Source organism: Malaclemys terrapin, chromosome 3, assembly GCF_027887155.1.
Source record: "Malaclemys terrapin pileata isolate rMalTer1 chromosome 3, rMalTer1.hap1, whole genome shotgun sequence".
In the NCBI taxonomy this organism is placed as follows: domain Eukaryota; kingdom Metazoa; phylum Chordata; order Testudines; family Emydidae; genus Malaclemys; species Malaclemys terrapin.
The window spans coordinates 204335503-204350678 of record NC_071507.1 but is presented as its reverse complement, the minus strand read 5'-3'; the positions used below and the strand labels follow the sequence as shown (position 1 = coordinate 204350678).

Here is a 15176-nt window from a genome sequence, read left to right as displayed (position 1 = left end):
ATAAAATGAAATATTGAAGAGCTACCCATTCACTAAATAAGACTGTGGGAAAAAAGAAAATGCAATCATGTAATTAAATACATACAATGCACATGCACAGGGGAATGAATACAGGTTGCATGGGCAGCCTTCACTGTGGCATTTCCTAACTTTTGAGGGCCTGGCTCTGCAAACTCCATGTTCTTAATATAAGAACGGCCGTACTGGGTCAGACCAAAAGTCCATCCAGCCCAGTATCCTGTCTACCAACAGTGGCCAATGCCAGGTGTCCCAGAGGGAGTGAACCTAACAGGTAATGATCAAGTGATCTCTCTCCTGCCATCCATCTCCACCTTCTGACAGAGGCTAGGGACACCATTCCTTACCCATCCTGGCTAATAGCCTCCATGAATTTATCTAGTTCTCTTTTAAACCCTGTTATAATCCTAGCCTTCACAACCTCCTCGGGCAAGGAGTTCCACAGGTTGACTGTGCGCTGTGTGAAGAACTTCCTTTTATTTGTTTTAAACCTGCTGCCCATTCATTTCATTTGGTGGCCCCTAGTTCTTATATTATGGGAACAAGTAAATAACTTTTCCTTATTCACTTTCTCCATGTTTTGGGATGTAAACAGGATCACAGAAATGGATATTCAGAGAGAAAAATGATTAGATCATCTAATCCCTCTCCTCTGGATTTACATGTCCCAAGCATCAGGGCTTTCACCACTTCCCCTGGGAAATGATTCTACTATCTACTAGAACTGAATTTCCCTTCTTCGAATTCCCCTCCCCTTCTGCCACCCTGACCCGTCCCTCTGCCTCCTTGGTGTTTTACAGTCTTCAGATACCTGCAGACCATCACGTCCCTCTTTAGCTGTCACTTAGCTACGCTACCCAAATGTAGCTCTTTGATCTTTTCTCACAGGCAGCTCTTTCCGACTCAGCCTGCTACTTACTTCGCCTTTCCCATCCCAGCAATAATAGCTCTGGGTCCAGAGAGAATCTACTGGCCGAGTGCGGCTGATAGAGGTTTGAGGGGGAGGGGAAATACACCAGAACCCTTATTTCCTCTTTCAAGATTAGGCCGAATTATGATCACGTTTCCCATTATTATACTGGGACAAAATCAGGATAAAGCCCTACGTGGGTGTGGAACTGCTTCTAGGTACATCGTCGTTCAGGGGTTCATCGACAAAAGAAGGAAACTACCTTGAACTCCAGTCTGTTACAATCCATGAACTGCCGTTCCCAAATGCGGCTGGATGTACCAGGTACCTCCTTGTGCTCTGTTAATTCAGAGGTTCCTAAGGAAAATTGGTTCTAAGCTATGGACACAGTGCGGCAGTGACTAATGGGTTAAATCTAGAGACGACAGCTGCCCTCCCTGCTTGTCTATAAAACTTGAGAGGCACTACACAGTTACACAAAGGGCCATGGAAAAGCACTTTGTGCCCAGCGATGACCTAGTTAAAGCTAATTTTCCAAGCAGCGTAACTGATACATGGTTTGGTGTCTCACTGTCCCATTGTTACTCTTCTGGACTCAGCACGTAGACCTGGGGGCCAGAAACCAAAATGGGAATCGTGAGACACTAGAGGAATAGGGTTACTGTTTTCCCACCTCTGTGGTGTTAATGGAGTGGCATCCAGATGCCAGGGTAATTCTCTGCTAGTGCCCAACTGAGTCTGCCTGGGCAGACTGCACTGTTACATCACAATCCGACTAGCTGATCCTAGGCACTAGGACAGCAAAATATGAGGGGGGAAGAAAGGGACCCAAAGTAGGGAAAGGCCTGACTACCCAGCCTGTCTATTTCGGAGAGAGATAGGGTGAGAGAACATGGGAGGGCAAGCGGAGAGTGGGTGCTGGAGCAGCTCCCAAGTGCCAGAAGTCACCAGCGAAGGGACCTACAATACTTTGGTTGTAAGCGCTTCGGGGCAAGAATTGAGTCTAACAACCTGCCTGGAAAGCACCTAGAGCACAGCTGTTGCTATACAAACAATAAATAAGGGACGCCAGTTGTTTTGCTGCAGCTGAGAAAGCAATCAGCCCATTTGTCTCCGGCTGTGCAAAAAAGGGCCCATGGAAAACCCACCCAACATACAGCACAGGGACTTTGCTTTTCCAGAGTCCAGATCACAGCCGGAACAGCAGACTGCTCCCTCTGAAACCCAAGGAGCAAAATGATTTGGCCCAGCTGTAAGGCTCCTCTTGGAAGCAGTGTGCTCTATGCAGGGAGCACTGCAGACATCACATTTGTAGCTAATACTGTAACTAATGTGGAGTACTGAGCTGTCAGCGCGGAGGAGTTTAATACTTGTAGTCTAAAAACAGGGGACTGGATGACGAGAAGGACTGGTAATGGGATCGAGATCCTACCACCTCCTAGAAATCCATTCTGAGGGGTAGATGGAAAACAGGTCCCATCTGAGGGCTCTTTGGTGGGCTGCAATCCAGCTCCTGGACACCTTGTCCCCTTCAGAAAAACCCACCACCACAATTGGCATTTGCTGGCACAGTCTCCAGAGAAGCCAATGAGTGTGGGTATGTCTACACAGCATGAAAAACCTGCAGCTGGCCCATGCCAGCTGATTCGGGCTCAGGGGCTGTTTCATTGCCGTGTAGACTTCTGGTCTCAGGCTGGAAGTTCTCCCTCCGACAGAGTGCTGTCTACACAGCTCTCCCTCCGACAGAGTGCTGTCTTGTAAGTACTCTCACACTTCTTATCACACTGTCTGTACTCGGCTAGCTTGATTATCACTTCAAAAGTTTTTTTTTTTTCCTCTTAATTAATTGGCCTCTCAGAGTTGGTAAGACAACTCCCACCTGTTTATGCTCTCTGTATGTGTGTATATATATCTCCTCATTATATGTTCCATTCTATATGCATCCGAAGAAGTGGGCTGTAGTCCACAAAAGCTTATGCTCTAATAAATTTGTTAGTCTCTAAGGTGCCACAAGTACTCCTGTTCTTCTTTTTATCACTCAAGAGGGTGGATTTTTCACCCCCCAAACGACGTAGTTATACCGATATAGGTCTGTAGTGTAGTCCAGACCTGAGGTTCTATGGCACTGCTGCAAGAGAAATAATAAAAGGGAAGAGAAAAAAGTGGGGTTCTTCTAAAAGTGTTACATAGTGCATCTGATCCCTGTGCTCACACGGACTCTCTCCATCCGCAGGGCCCACGCCTGAAAACTCTGACACGGCCCACGTTGATGCTGATGAGACTACACTTGTGAACAGAAACTGCTCAGGTGAGCAACGCTTCACTGGATCAGGCCCTTGCTTTGACGGCTACACTGCAGGCGCCGTACCACAGTCTAGCTGGCAATGTAGAAATGCTGCAATAATCTAACTTTCTTTCTAATTACAAGAACTATCACATTGAGACGAGATATTAAACCAAAGTCCTGAGTCCCTATGGTCATCAAAGATCTTAAGCATAGCGTGTTAAACCCAGTGCTGAGGCCACATTCCAAATCTCCTCCAGGTTCAATGGGGCTCGGCCTACTACATTTCCTGTCTTAAACTGCTGTGCAGCATTGCTGGGAAGTGTTAAACACTGCCCTGGTTCACTCCAGACACCTCTTCTGTGCTAAATGCAATGATTGCTAATCACCTGTAAATCAGGGCTTAAAGCATTTTGGGGTATTAAAATAGGGAGAGATGCTCATGAATTATCAAATCAATATTTCACTTTAAGGTGACAACTAGATACAGGGCTAAAATTGCCAGTGACATCAGTGAATTTTCCCCGAGGCCAGGCAAACAATCTGTCATTTTAGCCAAAGCTGCAGCACACCTGGCTCAGAGGCGTATAATATTTTATTCACAAAACATCCCGTGCTACAGCTAGTAGGCAGTCTGGTTCTGTGTCTCCAGGACACAGCTGGAGATCTCCAGAGCAGGGCTGGCCTGATGGTGTTTTGAGGTGGCTATCAGGTGTCTCCTGCTCACAGGCACCTCATTCTTGGTCCTTCTCATCACGTCCCTCAGCATCAGACCAGACATCTGTCTCCACTACATCCTGACCTGCCAATCCCACAGGTTTCCCATTAGACTTCAGGTTTTCCATCCCCTTCTACAAGGAAGACCTGTCAGTCTATAGGGAACTCACCTCTGATTGGCTGCCTTCCCCATGTCCCTGCCTCCTGGAGGCAGGCAGCCAACTGGGGTTTCTCAACGTGCAGAGCAGCTATTTCCCTTCTCCAATGCGCAGTTTCTGCCCTCTGACTCCTAATGCTGGCCCCCTGCTAGGGCTGGGAAGTGAAGAAACCACCTCCTGTGCCAACCATGTGCACGTGTATTCCCAGCTTCACCCTGCATGGAGAGGGAGCAGAGCAAAGCAACAGGGCCAGACGTGGCAGCCGCAGAATCTGAAGAGGCGTGCTTGGGAGCTCAAGTGGTGTTGGGGCTGGGGGGCGGATGAATTCATAGGGGGCTCTGCTTGGAGGGGAGCAGGTGATTAGTTCATGGAGGGGCCTTTGTGTATCTTTTCCTAGACTAGTATCAGAGGGGTAGTGTTAGTCTGAATCTGTAAGAAGCAACAGAGGGTCCTGTGGCACCTTTAAGACTAACAGAAGTATTTAAGACTAACAGAAGACTAACTTCAAGTGAGGTTCTTACCCACGAAAGCTTATGCTCCCAATACTTCTGTTAGTCTTAAAGGTGCCACAGGACCCTCTGTTGCTTTTTCCTAGACTGTGTAGCTGCACCAATGCTATTCTTAGTATAGCTAGCAAAGCCACTATTTTCACTGGTGGAGTTTACCCTGCGTTATTCCCCAGTGGACAAAATCACAGCTTTGCCTGTCTACCTAAAGAGTGGAACTGGGATAGCTACACTGATCACAATATTGGGGGCAAATCCCCAGCTTGGAAAAGAGACAACTAAGAAGGGATATGCAGAGGTCTATAAAATCAGGACTGGTGTGGAGAAAGTGAATAAGGAAGTGTTATTTCCTCCTTCTCATAACACAAGAACTAGGGGCCACCCAATGAAATTAAAAGGCAGCAGGTTTCATAAGCATAAGGAAGTATTTCTTCATACAACGCACAGTCAGCCTGTGGAACTTGTTGGCAGAGGATGTTGTGAAGACCAAAAGTTTAACTGGCTTCAAAAAATAATTTAGATACGTCCCTGGAGGATAGGTCCTTCAATGGCTGTTAGCCAAGATGGTCAGGGACACAGTCCCCTGCTCTGAGTGTACTGAGCCTCTGACTGCCAGATGCTGGGACTGGATGACAGGGGATTGATCGCTCGATAAAGTGCCCTGTTCTGTTCATTCCCTCTGAAACACTGGCACCAGCCACTGTGGGAATACAGGATCCTGGGCTAGATGGACCATTGGGCTGCCCAGTATGGCTGTTCTGTCCTAGACAGAGCCTGCTTAAATGTATGGAAATTTGCAGATTTATGCACATTGAAAATCCCCTTGGTTTGCCTGGAGATGTTGGCAGGTGTGATTATTCCTCCAACAGCACCAGACGGAGAGAGCGGCTTTAAGAGGTCCTGGCTGTCTTGGCCCGGAGTCTGATGGTAAATGTTAGGGTGAGCAGAGCTCCCTAGATCTGAGAGTTGGGAGAGAGGGATTTCTTGGGATGGGGGTGGGGGCAAGGCTTTGGAGCGGAGCCTGGAGCTGGAGCAGCTCTGGAGCAGTAGAACTGAAGGTTTTTGCCTGGAGTTGGAGCGGAGCCGGAGCACAGCTCCAAAACCCCGGGTGGAGGGACAACCTCTGCAATTTGTTTCTATTATCAATCCAACAGAGTCCAGAGCGGGAGGGGACCCGAACAGGCTAAGTTTCCATCATAACCCAGGAGAATTTGTTTGCCCTACCTAGGTTTCAATACTGCAAGCCCAAAGTAATTGATGAGAGCACGTTACAAGGGTCCCTTTTCCAGGACACATCTTTGGTGGGCAGAGGGGTATCTGCACCCCTTGAGTCGCTATTGGTTTGAATCCCCTCCCTTTATGCCCCCTTCCTCCACCCCATAAATTGCACCCACCCTTTCTGTACCCCCATAAACAGCAGCCTCCATACACAACCCTATCTTATGATCTCTACGTGTACAACCCTGATCTCCCCCTCTATGTGTGATTCAAACCCTCTCCATTCTCCCCTTCCAGTGGGGGTATTGGGTCACTCGTGGAGAGAATGCATAGACTGGCAAGGGGGATTTTCCATACTCTGGGGTAGTTAGAGGGTGTTTTCCCCCAAGATAAATGTAGGGGACTTGGAAAGAAATTATGTGGGATTCCCATGCCCAAGAGAGGATGTGTAGGGGATGATAGACGTGGGATGCCTCGAGGGAAGGGGGAGTGGAGGCAATGGGGGAGTGTCTGAAGGATGGGGGGAACATAGGGAGCAATGGATGGGGGCACCTACTCCTGGAAAAGGGGGCTATATGGAGTGATAGAAGTAGCATGTGGGGGGTTAGAGATAGGAGGAACCCTCAAAAGCAGGGTCCTGGGCTTAATGGGAGGACATAGGGGACTGTGGAAGGGGTTCTCCTGGGGTTAATATGGGGATTATGGGTGTCCCCAGGAGTTAATGGGGATGTAGGGGGCTATGACGGTTAGTGGGGTGTGTGTGCAGGAAGCTATGGGAGGTGCAGGGAGCTATGGGGCTTCCAGGAGTTAATGGGGGGTGCAGCAGGCTATGGGGAGTCCCTGTGGGTTGATGGGAGGGTGCAGGGGGCTATGCAGTCCCTGTGAGTTAGTTGGGGGTACAGGGGTGTGGGGTTCCCTGGGGGGTTAATGCGGGTAGAGAGGGTTATGGGAGGTCCCAGGGGTTGATGGGTTGGAGGGGGATATGGGGAGTCCCGGGTGTTGATGGGATGCAGGGGTCCCTGTGGGTTGATGGGGAGTGCGGGGGACTATGGGGGTCCCTGTGAGTTAATGAGGGTACACGGGGGCTATGGGGGTTGGTGGGGGTGATGGGAGGTTATGAAGAGTGCAGGGGGCAATGGGGTGGGCCCAGCAGTTGATGGATTGTGTGTGCAGTGAGTGACGGGGGCACAAGGGGCAATGGGGATGTTGATCAGGGGCTCAGGAGTTGATGGAGGTTGGTGGGGGCATAGGGGGGCTATCAGGAGGTTGGTGGGGGTTCAGGGGGCTGATGGGGGAGTCCTAAGAGTTGATGGGAGTGCAGGAGGGCTATTGGGGGTTCTTGTGGGTTGATGGGGCTGCGGGGGTTGATGGGGAGTGCAGGGGAGGTTGGTGGGGGTGCAGAGAGTTATGGGAGTGCAGGGGAGGTTGGTGTGGGGAAGGGTTATGGGGGGGTCCCAGGGATTGATGGGGGCTCAGAGGGGCTATGGGGAGTGCAGAGGATTGATAGGGAGTGCAGGGGAGGTTGGTCGGGCTCGGGTCACTGACGGGGAGCGCAGGGGAGGTTGGTGAGGGTGCAGGGAGGCTATGGGGGTGTAGGGGATTGATGGGGAGTGCAGGGGAGGTTGATGGGGAAGGGGTTATGGGGGTGCAGGGGAGGTTAGTGGGGATGCTGGGGGATATGGGGGTGCAGGGGATTGATGGGGAGCGCAGGGGAGATTGGTGGGGGGAAGGGTTATGGGGGGAAGGGGGCTATGGTTCGGGGGGCTGATAAGGAGCGCAGGGCAGGTTGGTGGGGGAAGAGGTTATGGGAATGCACGGGAGGTTGGTGGGGAGAAGGGGTTATGGGGGGAAGGGGATTGATAGGGGGCCCAGGGATTGATGGGGGAAGGGAGCTCTGGGGTCGGGGAACTGATGGGGAGCACAGAGGAGGCTGGTGGGGGGGACGACTATGGGGCTGTGAGGGGTTATGGGGGTGCAGGGGAGGTTGATGGGGGTCCCAGGGATTGATGGGGCTCGGGGGCTATGGGGTTGGGGGGCTGAGAGGCGGTACAGAGCACAGTGGGGCAATGGGGGGATGCAGAGGGTTATGGGGGTGAGGGAGGCTATGGGGTGTGCAGAGGGTTATGGGGTGGGAGTGCAGGAGAGCTGTGGGGGTGCAGAGGGCTATGGGGGTGCAGGGGAGGTGGGGGAGTAGGGGAGCTATAGGGGGTGCAGGGGAGCTATGGGGGTGCAGAGGGTTATGGGGTAGGGGTGCAGGGGAGCTATGGGGGTGCAGAGGGCTATGGGGTGGGGGTGCAGGGCAGCTAAGGGGGTGCAGGGGAGGTTGGTGGGGGTGCAGAGGGTTATGGGGGTGCAGGGGAGGTTGGTGGGGATACAGGGGGTTATGGGGGTGCAGGGGAGGTTGGTGGGGGTGCAGAGGGTTATGAGGGTGCAGGGGAGGTTGGTGGGGGTGCAGAGGGTTATGGGGGTGCAGGGGAGGTTGGTGGGGGTGCAGGGGAGCTATGGGGTGCAGGGGAGGTTGGTGGGGGTGCAGAGGGTTATGAGGGTGCAGGGGAGGTTGGTGGGGGTGCAGGGGGCGATGGGGTACAGGGGAGGTTGGTGGGGATGCAGGGGGGCGATGGGGTGCAGAGGGTTATGAGGGTGCAGGAGAGGATGGTGGGGGTGCAGGGGAGCTATGGGGGTGCAGAGGGTTATGGGGTGGGGGTGCAGGGAGCTATGAGGGTGCAGGGGAGCTATGGGGGCGATGGGGAGGTTGGTGGGGGTGCAGGGGAGCTATGGGGTGCAGGGGAGGTTGGTGGGGGTGCAGGGAGCTATGGGGTGCAGGGGAGGTTGGTGGGGGTGCAGGGGAGCTATGGGGTGCAGGGGAGGTTGGTGGGGGTGCAGGGGGGCGATGGGGTGCAGGGGAGGTTGGTGGGGGTGCAGGGGGCGATGGGGTGCAGAGGGTTATGGGGTGCAGGGGAGGTTGGTGGGGGTGCAGGGGGGCGATGGGGTGCAGGGGAGGTTGGTGGGGGTGCAGGGGGCGATGGGGTGCAGGGGAGGTTGGTGGGGGTGCAGGGGGGCGATGGGGTGCAGGGGAGGTTGGTGGGGGTGCAGGGGAGCTATGGGGGTGCAGAGGGTTATGGGGTGGGGGTGCAGGGGAGCTATGGGGTGCAGGGGAGGTTGGAGGGGGTGCAGGGGGGCGATGGGGTGCAGAGGAGGTTGGTGGGGGTGCAGGGGGGCGATGGGGTGCAGAGGGTTATGAGGGTGCAGGAGAGGTTGGTGGGGGTGCAGGGGAGCTATGGGGGTGCAGAGGGTTACGGGGTGGGGGTGCAGGGAGCTATGAGGATGCAGGGGAGCTATGGGGGCGATGGGGAGGTTGGTGGGGGTGCAGGGGAGCTATGGGGTGCAGGGGAGGTTGGTGGGGGTGCAGGGGGGCGATGGGGTGCAGGGGAGGTTGGTGGGGGTGCAGGGGGCGATGGGGTGCAGGGGAGGTTGGTGGGGGTGCAGGGGAGCTATGGGGGTGCAGAGGGTTATGGGGTGGGGGTGCAGGGGAGCTTTAGGGTGCAGGGGAGGTTGGTGGGGGTGCAGGGGGGCGATGGGGTGCAGGGGAGGTAGGTGGGGGTGCAGGGGAGCTATGGGGGTGCAGAGGGTTATGGGGTGGGGGTGCAGGGGAGCTATGGGGGTGCAGGGGAGGTTGGTGGGGGTGCAGGGGAGCTATGGGGTGCAGGGGAGGTTGGTGGGGGTGCAGGGGAGCTATGGGGGTGCAGAGGGTTATGGGGTGGGGGTGCAGGGGAGCTTTAGGGTGCAGGGGAGGTTGGTGGGGGTGCAGGGGGGCGATGGGGTGCAGGGGAGGTAGGTGGGGGTGCAGGGGAGCTATGGGGGTGCAGGGGAGGTTGGTGGGGGTGCAGGGGAGCTATGGGGTGCAGGGGAGGTTGGTGGGGGTGCAGGGGAGCTATGGGGGTGCAGAGGGTTATGGGGTGGGGGTGCAGGGGAGCTATGGGGGTGCAGGGGAGGTTGGTGGGGGTGCAGGGAGCTATGGGGTGCAGGGGAGGTTGGTGGGGGTGCAGGGGGGCGATGGGGTGCAGAGGAGGTTGGTGGGGGTGCAGGGGGGCGATGGGGTGCAGGGGAGGTTGGTGGGGGTGCAGGGGAGCTATGGGGTGCAAGGGAGGTTGGTGGGGGTGCAGGGGGCTATGGGGGTGCAGGGGAGGTTGGTGGGGGTGCAGGGGAGGTTGGTGGGGGTGCAGGGGGCTATGGGGGTGCAGGGAGCTATGGGGTGCAGGGGAGGTTGGTGGGGGTGCAGGGGAGCTATGGGGTGCAGGGGAGGTTGGTGGGGGTGCAGGGGGCTATGGGGGTGCAGAGGGTTATGGGGTGGGGGTGCAGGGGGCTATGGGGGTGCAGGGGAGGTTGGTGGGGGTGCAGGGGAGCTATGGGGTGCAGGGGAGGTTGGTGGGGGTGCAGGGGGCTATGGGGGTGCAGGGGAGGTTGGTGGGGGTGCAGGGGAGCTATGGGGTGCAGGGGAGGTTGGTGGGGGTGCAGGGGAGGTTGGTGGGGGTGCAGGGGGCTATGGGGGTGCAGGGGAGGTTGGTGGGGGTGCAGGGGGCTATGGGGGTGCAGGGGAGCTACGGGGTGCAGGGGAGGTTGGTGGGGGTGCAGGGGGCTATGGGGGTGCAGGGGAGGTTGGTGGGGGTGCAGGGGAGCTACGGGGTGCAGGGGAGGTTGGTGGGGGTGCAGGGGAGCTATGGGGGTGCAGGGGAGGTTGGTGGGGGTGCAGGGGAGCTATGGGGTGCAGGGGAGGTTGGTGGGGGTGCAGGGGAGCTATGGGGGTGCAGAGGGTTATGGGGTGGGGGTGCAGGGGAGCTATGGGGGTGCAGGGGAGGTTGGTGGGGGTGCAGGGAGCTATGGGGTGCAGGGGAGGTTGGTGGGGGTGCAGGGGGGCGATGGGGTGCAGAGGAGGTTGGTGGGGGTGCAGGGGGGCGATGGGGTGCAGGGGAGGTTGGTGGGGGTGCAGGGGAGCTATGGGGTGCAAGGGAGGTTGGTGGGGGTGCAGGGGGCTATGGGGGTGCAGGGGAGGTTGGTGGGGGTGCAGGGGAGGTTGGTGGGGGTGCAGGGGGCTATGGGGGTGCAGGGAGCTATGGGGTGCAGGGGAGGTTGGTGGGGGTGCAGGGGAGCTATGGGGTGCAGGGGAGGTTGGTGGGGGTGCAGGGGGCTATGGGGGTGCAGAGGGTTATGGGGTGGGGTGCAGGGGGCTATGGGGGTGCAGGGGAGGTTGGTGGGGGTGCAGGGGGCTATGGGGGTGCAGGGGAGGTTGGTGGGGGTGCAGGGAGCTATGGGGTGCAGGGGAGGTTGGTGGGGGTGCAGGGGAGCTATGAGGGTGCAGGAGAGGTTGGAGGGAGTGCAGGGGGTTATGAGGGTGCAGGGGAGCTATGGGGTGCAGGGGAGGTTGGTGGGGGTGCAGGGGAGCTATGGGGGCGATGGGGTGCAGAGGGTTATGAGGGTGCAGGGGAGGTTGGTGGGGGTGCAGAGGGTTATGGGGTGGGGGTGCAGGGGAGCTATGGGGTGCAGGGGAGGTTGGTGGGGGTGCAGGGGGGCGATGGGGTGCAGAGGGTTATGGGGGTGCAGGGGAGGTTGGTGGGGGTGCAGGGGAGCTATGGGGTGCAGAGGAGGTTGGTGGGGGTGCAGGGGGGCGATGGGGTACAGGGGAGGTTGGTGGGGATGCAGGGGGGCGATGGGGTGCAGAGGGTTATGAGGGTGCAGGAGAGGATGGTGGGGGTGCAGGGGAGCTATGGGGGTGCAGAGGGTTATGGGGTGGGGGTGCAGGGAGCTATGAGGGTGCAGGGGGGCGATGGGGTGCAGGGGAGGTTGGTGGGGGTGCAGGGGGCGATGGGGTGCAGAGGGTTATGGGGGTGCAGGGGAGGTTGGTGGGGGTGCAGGGGAGCTATGGGGTGCAGGGGGGCAATGGGGTGCAGGGGAGGTTGGTGGGGGTGCAGGGGGCGATGGGGTGCAGAGGGTTATGGGGGTGCAGGGGAGGTTGGTGGGGGTGCAGGGGGGCGATGGGGTGCAGGGGAGGTTGGTGGGGGTGCAGGGGAGCTATGAGGGTGCAGGAGAGGTTGGTGGGGATGCAGAGGGTTATGGGGAGGCTGGTGGGGGTGCAGGGGAGCTATGGGGCTGCAGGGGAGGTTGGTGGGGGTGCAGGTGAGCTATGGGGTGCAGGGGAGCTATGGGGGTGCAGAGGGCTATGGGGGCGATGGGGAGGTTGGTGGGGGTGCAGGGGGCTATGGGGGTGCAGGGGAGGTTGGTGGGGGTGCAGGGGGCTATGGGGTGCAGGGGAGGTTGGTGGGGGTGCAGGGGAGCTATGGGGTGCAGGGGAGCTATGGGGGCGATGGGGAGGTTGGTGGGGGTGCAGAGGGCTATGGGGGCGATGGGGAGGTTGGTGGGGGTGCAGGGGGCTATGGGGTGCAGGGGAGGTTGGTGGGGGTGCAGGGGAGCTATGGGGTGCAGGGGAGGTTGGTGGGGGTGCAGGGGAGCTATGGGGTGCAGGGGAGCTATGGGGGTGCAGAGGGCTATGGGGGCGATGGGGAGGTTGGTGGGGGTGCAGGGGGCTATGGGGGTGCAGGGGAGGTTGGTGGGGGTGCAGGGGGCTATGGGGTGCAGGGGAGGTTGGTGGGGGTGCAGGGGAGCTATGGGGTGCAGAGGGTTATGGGGGTGCAGGGGAGGTTGGTGGGGGTGCAGGGGCTTATGAGGGTGCAGGGGAGCTATGGGGTGCAGGGGAGGTTGGTGGGGGTGCAGGGGAGCTATGGGGGCGATGGGGTGCAGAGGGTTATGAGGGTGCAGGGGAGGTTGGTGGGGGTGCAGAGGGTTATGGGGGTGCAGAGGGTTATGGGGTGGGGGTGCAGGGGAGCTATGGGGTGCAGGGGAGGTTGGTGGGGGTGCAGGGGGGCGATGGGGTGCAGAGGGTTATGGGGGTGCAGGGGAGGTTGGTGGAGGTGCAGGGGAGCTATGGGGTGCAGAGGAGGTTGGTGGGGGTGCAGGGGAGCGATGGGGTGCAGGGGAGCGATGGGGTGCAGGGGAGGTTGGTGGGGGTGCAGGGGGGCGATGGGGTGCAGGGGAGGTTGGTGGGGATGCAGGGGGCGATGGGGTGCAGAGGGTTATGAGGGTGCAGGAGAGGATGGTGGGGGTGCAGGGGAGCTATGGGGGTGCAGAGGGTTATGGGGTGGGGGTGCAGGGAGCTATGAGTGTGCAGGGGAGCTATGGGGGCGATGGGGAGGTTGGTGGGGGTGCAGGGGAGCTATGGGGTGCAGGGGAGGTTGGTGGGGGTGCAGGGGGGCGATGGGGTGCAGGGGAGGTTGGTGGGGGTGCAGGGGGCGATGGGGTGCAGAGGGTTATGGGGTGCAGGGGAGGTTGGTGGGGGTGCAGGGGGGCGATGGGGTGCAGGGGAGGTTGGTGGGGGTGCAGGGGGCGATGGGGTGCAGGGGAGGTTGGTGGGGGTGCAGGGGAGCTATGGGGGTGCAGAGGGTTATGGGGTGGGGGTGCAGGGGAGCTATGGGGTGCAGGGGAGGTTGGAGGGGGTGCAGGGGGGCGATGGGGTGCAGAGGAGGTTGGTGGGGGTGCAGGGGGGCGATGGGGTGCAGAGGGTTATGAGGGTGCAGGAGAGGTTGGTGGGGGTGCAGGGGAGCTATGGGGGTGCAGAGGGTTACGGGGTGGGGGTGCAGGGAGCTATGAGGATGCAGGGGAGCTATGGGGGCGATGGGGAGGTTGGTGGGGGTGCAGGGGAGCTATGGGGTGCAGGGGAGGTTGGTGGGGGTGCAGGGGGGCGATGGGGTGCAGGGGAGGTTGGTGGGTGTGCAGGGGGCGATGGGGTGCAGGGGAGGTTGGTGGGGGTGCAGGGGAGCTATGGGGGTGCAGAGGGTTATGGGGTGGGGGTGCAGGGGAGCTTTAGGGTGCAGGGGAGGTTGGTGGGGGTGCAGGGGGGCGATGGGGTGCAGGGGAGGTAGGTGGGGGTGCAGGGGAGCTATGGGGGTGCAGGGGAGGTTGGTGGGGGTGCAGGGGAGCTATGGGGTGCAGGGGAGGTTGGTGGGGGTGCAGGGGGCTATGGGGGTGCAGGGGAGGTTGGTGGGGGTGCAGGGAGCTATGGGGTGCAGGGGAGGTTGGTGGGGGTGCAGGGGGCTATGGGGGTGCAGGGGAGGTTGGTGGGGGTGCAGGGGAGCTATGGGGTGCAGGGGAGGTTGGTGGGGGTGCAGGGGAGCTATGGGGTGCAGGGGAGGTTGGTGGGGGTGCAGGGGGTTATGGGGTGCAGGGGAGGTTGGTGGGGGTGCAGGGGGCTATGGGGGTGCAGGGGAGGTTGGTGGGGGTGCAGGGGAGCTATGGGGTGCAGGGGAGGTTGGTGGGGGTGCAGGGGAGCTATGGGGTGCAGGGGAGGTTGGTGGGGGTGCAGGGGGCTATGGGGGTGCAGGGGAGGTTGGTGGGGGTGCAGGGGGCTATGGGGGTGCAGGGGAGGTTGGTGGGGGTGCAGGGGGTTATGGGGGCGATGGGGTCCCCCCCGTTACCCGGGCATGAGAGCCGGCGGCACGTAGGTGGCGCGGTTCTGGGTCAGGAGGGTCCCGGCGCTGCGGGAGGCCATGGCGCGGGCTGGGCTCGGCTCGCTCCGGGGCAGCCGCCGCGTGAGGCCGGGTCACAAACACCGTCACCGGGCAACGGGCCGGGCGAGGCCGCGGGCGGGGCGGGGCCGCAAGGGGGACGGACAGTCCCTGCCCAGCCTCCGCCATCGCCCCCCCGCAGTGCCCCCCGCCATGAGCCCCACACCCCGCCCCCCAGCCATCACCCCCCTAGTGCCCCCAGAGCCATGAGCCCCACACCCCGCCCCCCAGCCATCACCCCCCCAGTGCCCCCAGAGCCATGAGCCCCCCACCCCGGCCCCCAGCCATCACCCCCCCAGTGCCCCCAGAGCCATGAGCCCCCACCCCGGCCCCCAGCCATCACCCCCCCAGTGCCCCCAGAGCCATGAGCCCCACACCCCGCCCCCCAGCCATCACCCCCCTAGTGCCCCCAGAGCCATGAGCCCCACACCCCGCCCCCCAGCCATCACCCCCCTAGTGCCCCCAGAGCCATGAGCCCCACACCCCGCCCCCCAGCCATCACCCCCCCAGTGCCCCCAGAGCCATGAGCCCCACACCCCGCCCCCCAGCCATCACCCCCCCAGTGCCCCCAGAGCCATGAGCCCCACACCCCGCCCCCCAGCCATCACCCCCCTAGTGCCCCCAGAGCCATGAGCCCCCCACCCCGCCATCCAGCCATCACCCCCCCAGTGCCCCCAGAGCCATGAGCCCCACACACCCCCACCATTGGCCCCACAGCACCTCCCACAGCGCCCCCAGAGCAATGAGACCACC

The 15176-nt window shown here is 59.9% G+C and overlaps 1 protein-coding gene across 2 annotated transcripts in view; it reads right to left on the bottom strand.

The window, feature by feature from the left end:
• The window catches only part of FAM166C (family with sequence similarity 166 member C), a 47183-nt gene extending 32776 nt beyond the window's left edge, over positions 1-14407 (bottom strand). For both annotated transcript variants that reach the window (XM_054023445.1, XM_054023444.1), the window contains exon 1: positions 14334-14407. In XM_054023445.1, coding sequence (XP_053879420.1) covers positions 14334-14407 — 74 coding nt within the window. The remainder of the gene's footprint in view (positions 1-14333) is intronic.
• Between the last annotated feature and the right edge of the window lie 769 nt (positions 14408-15176).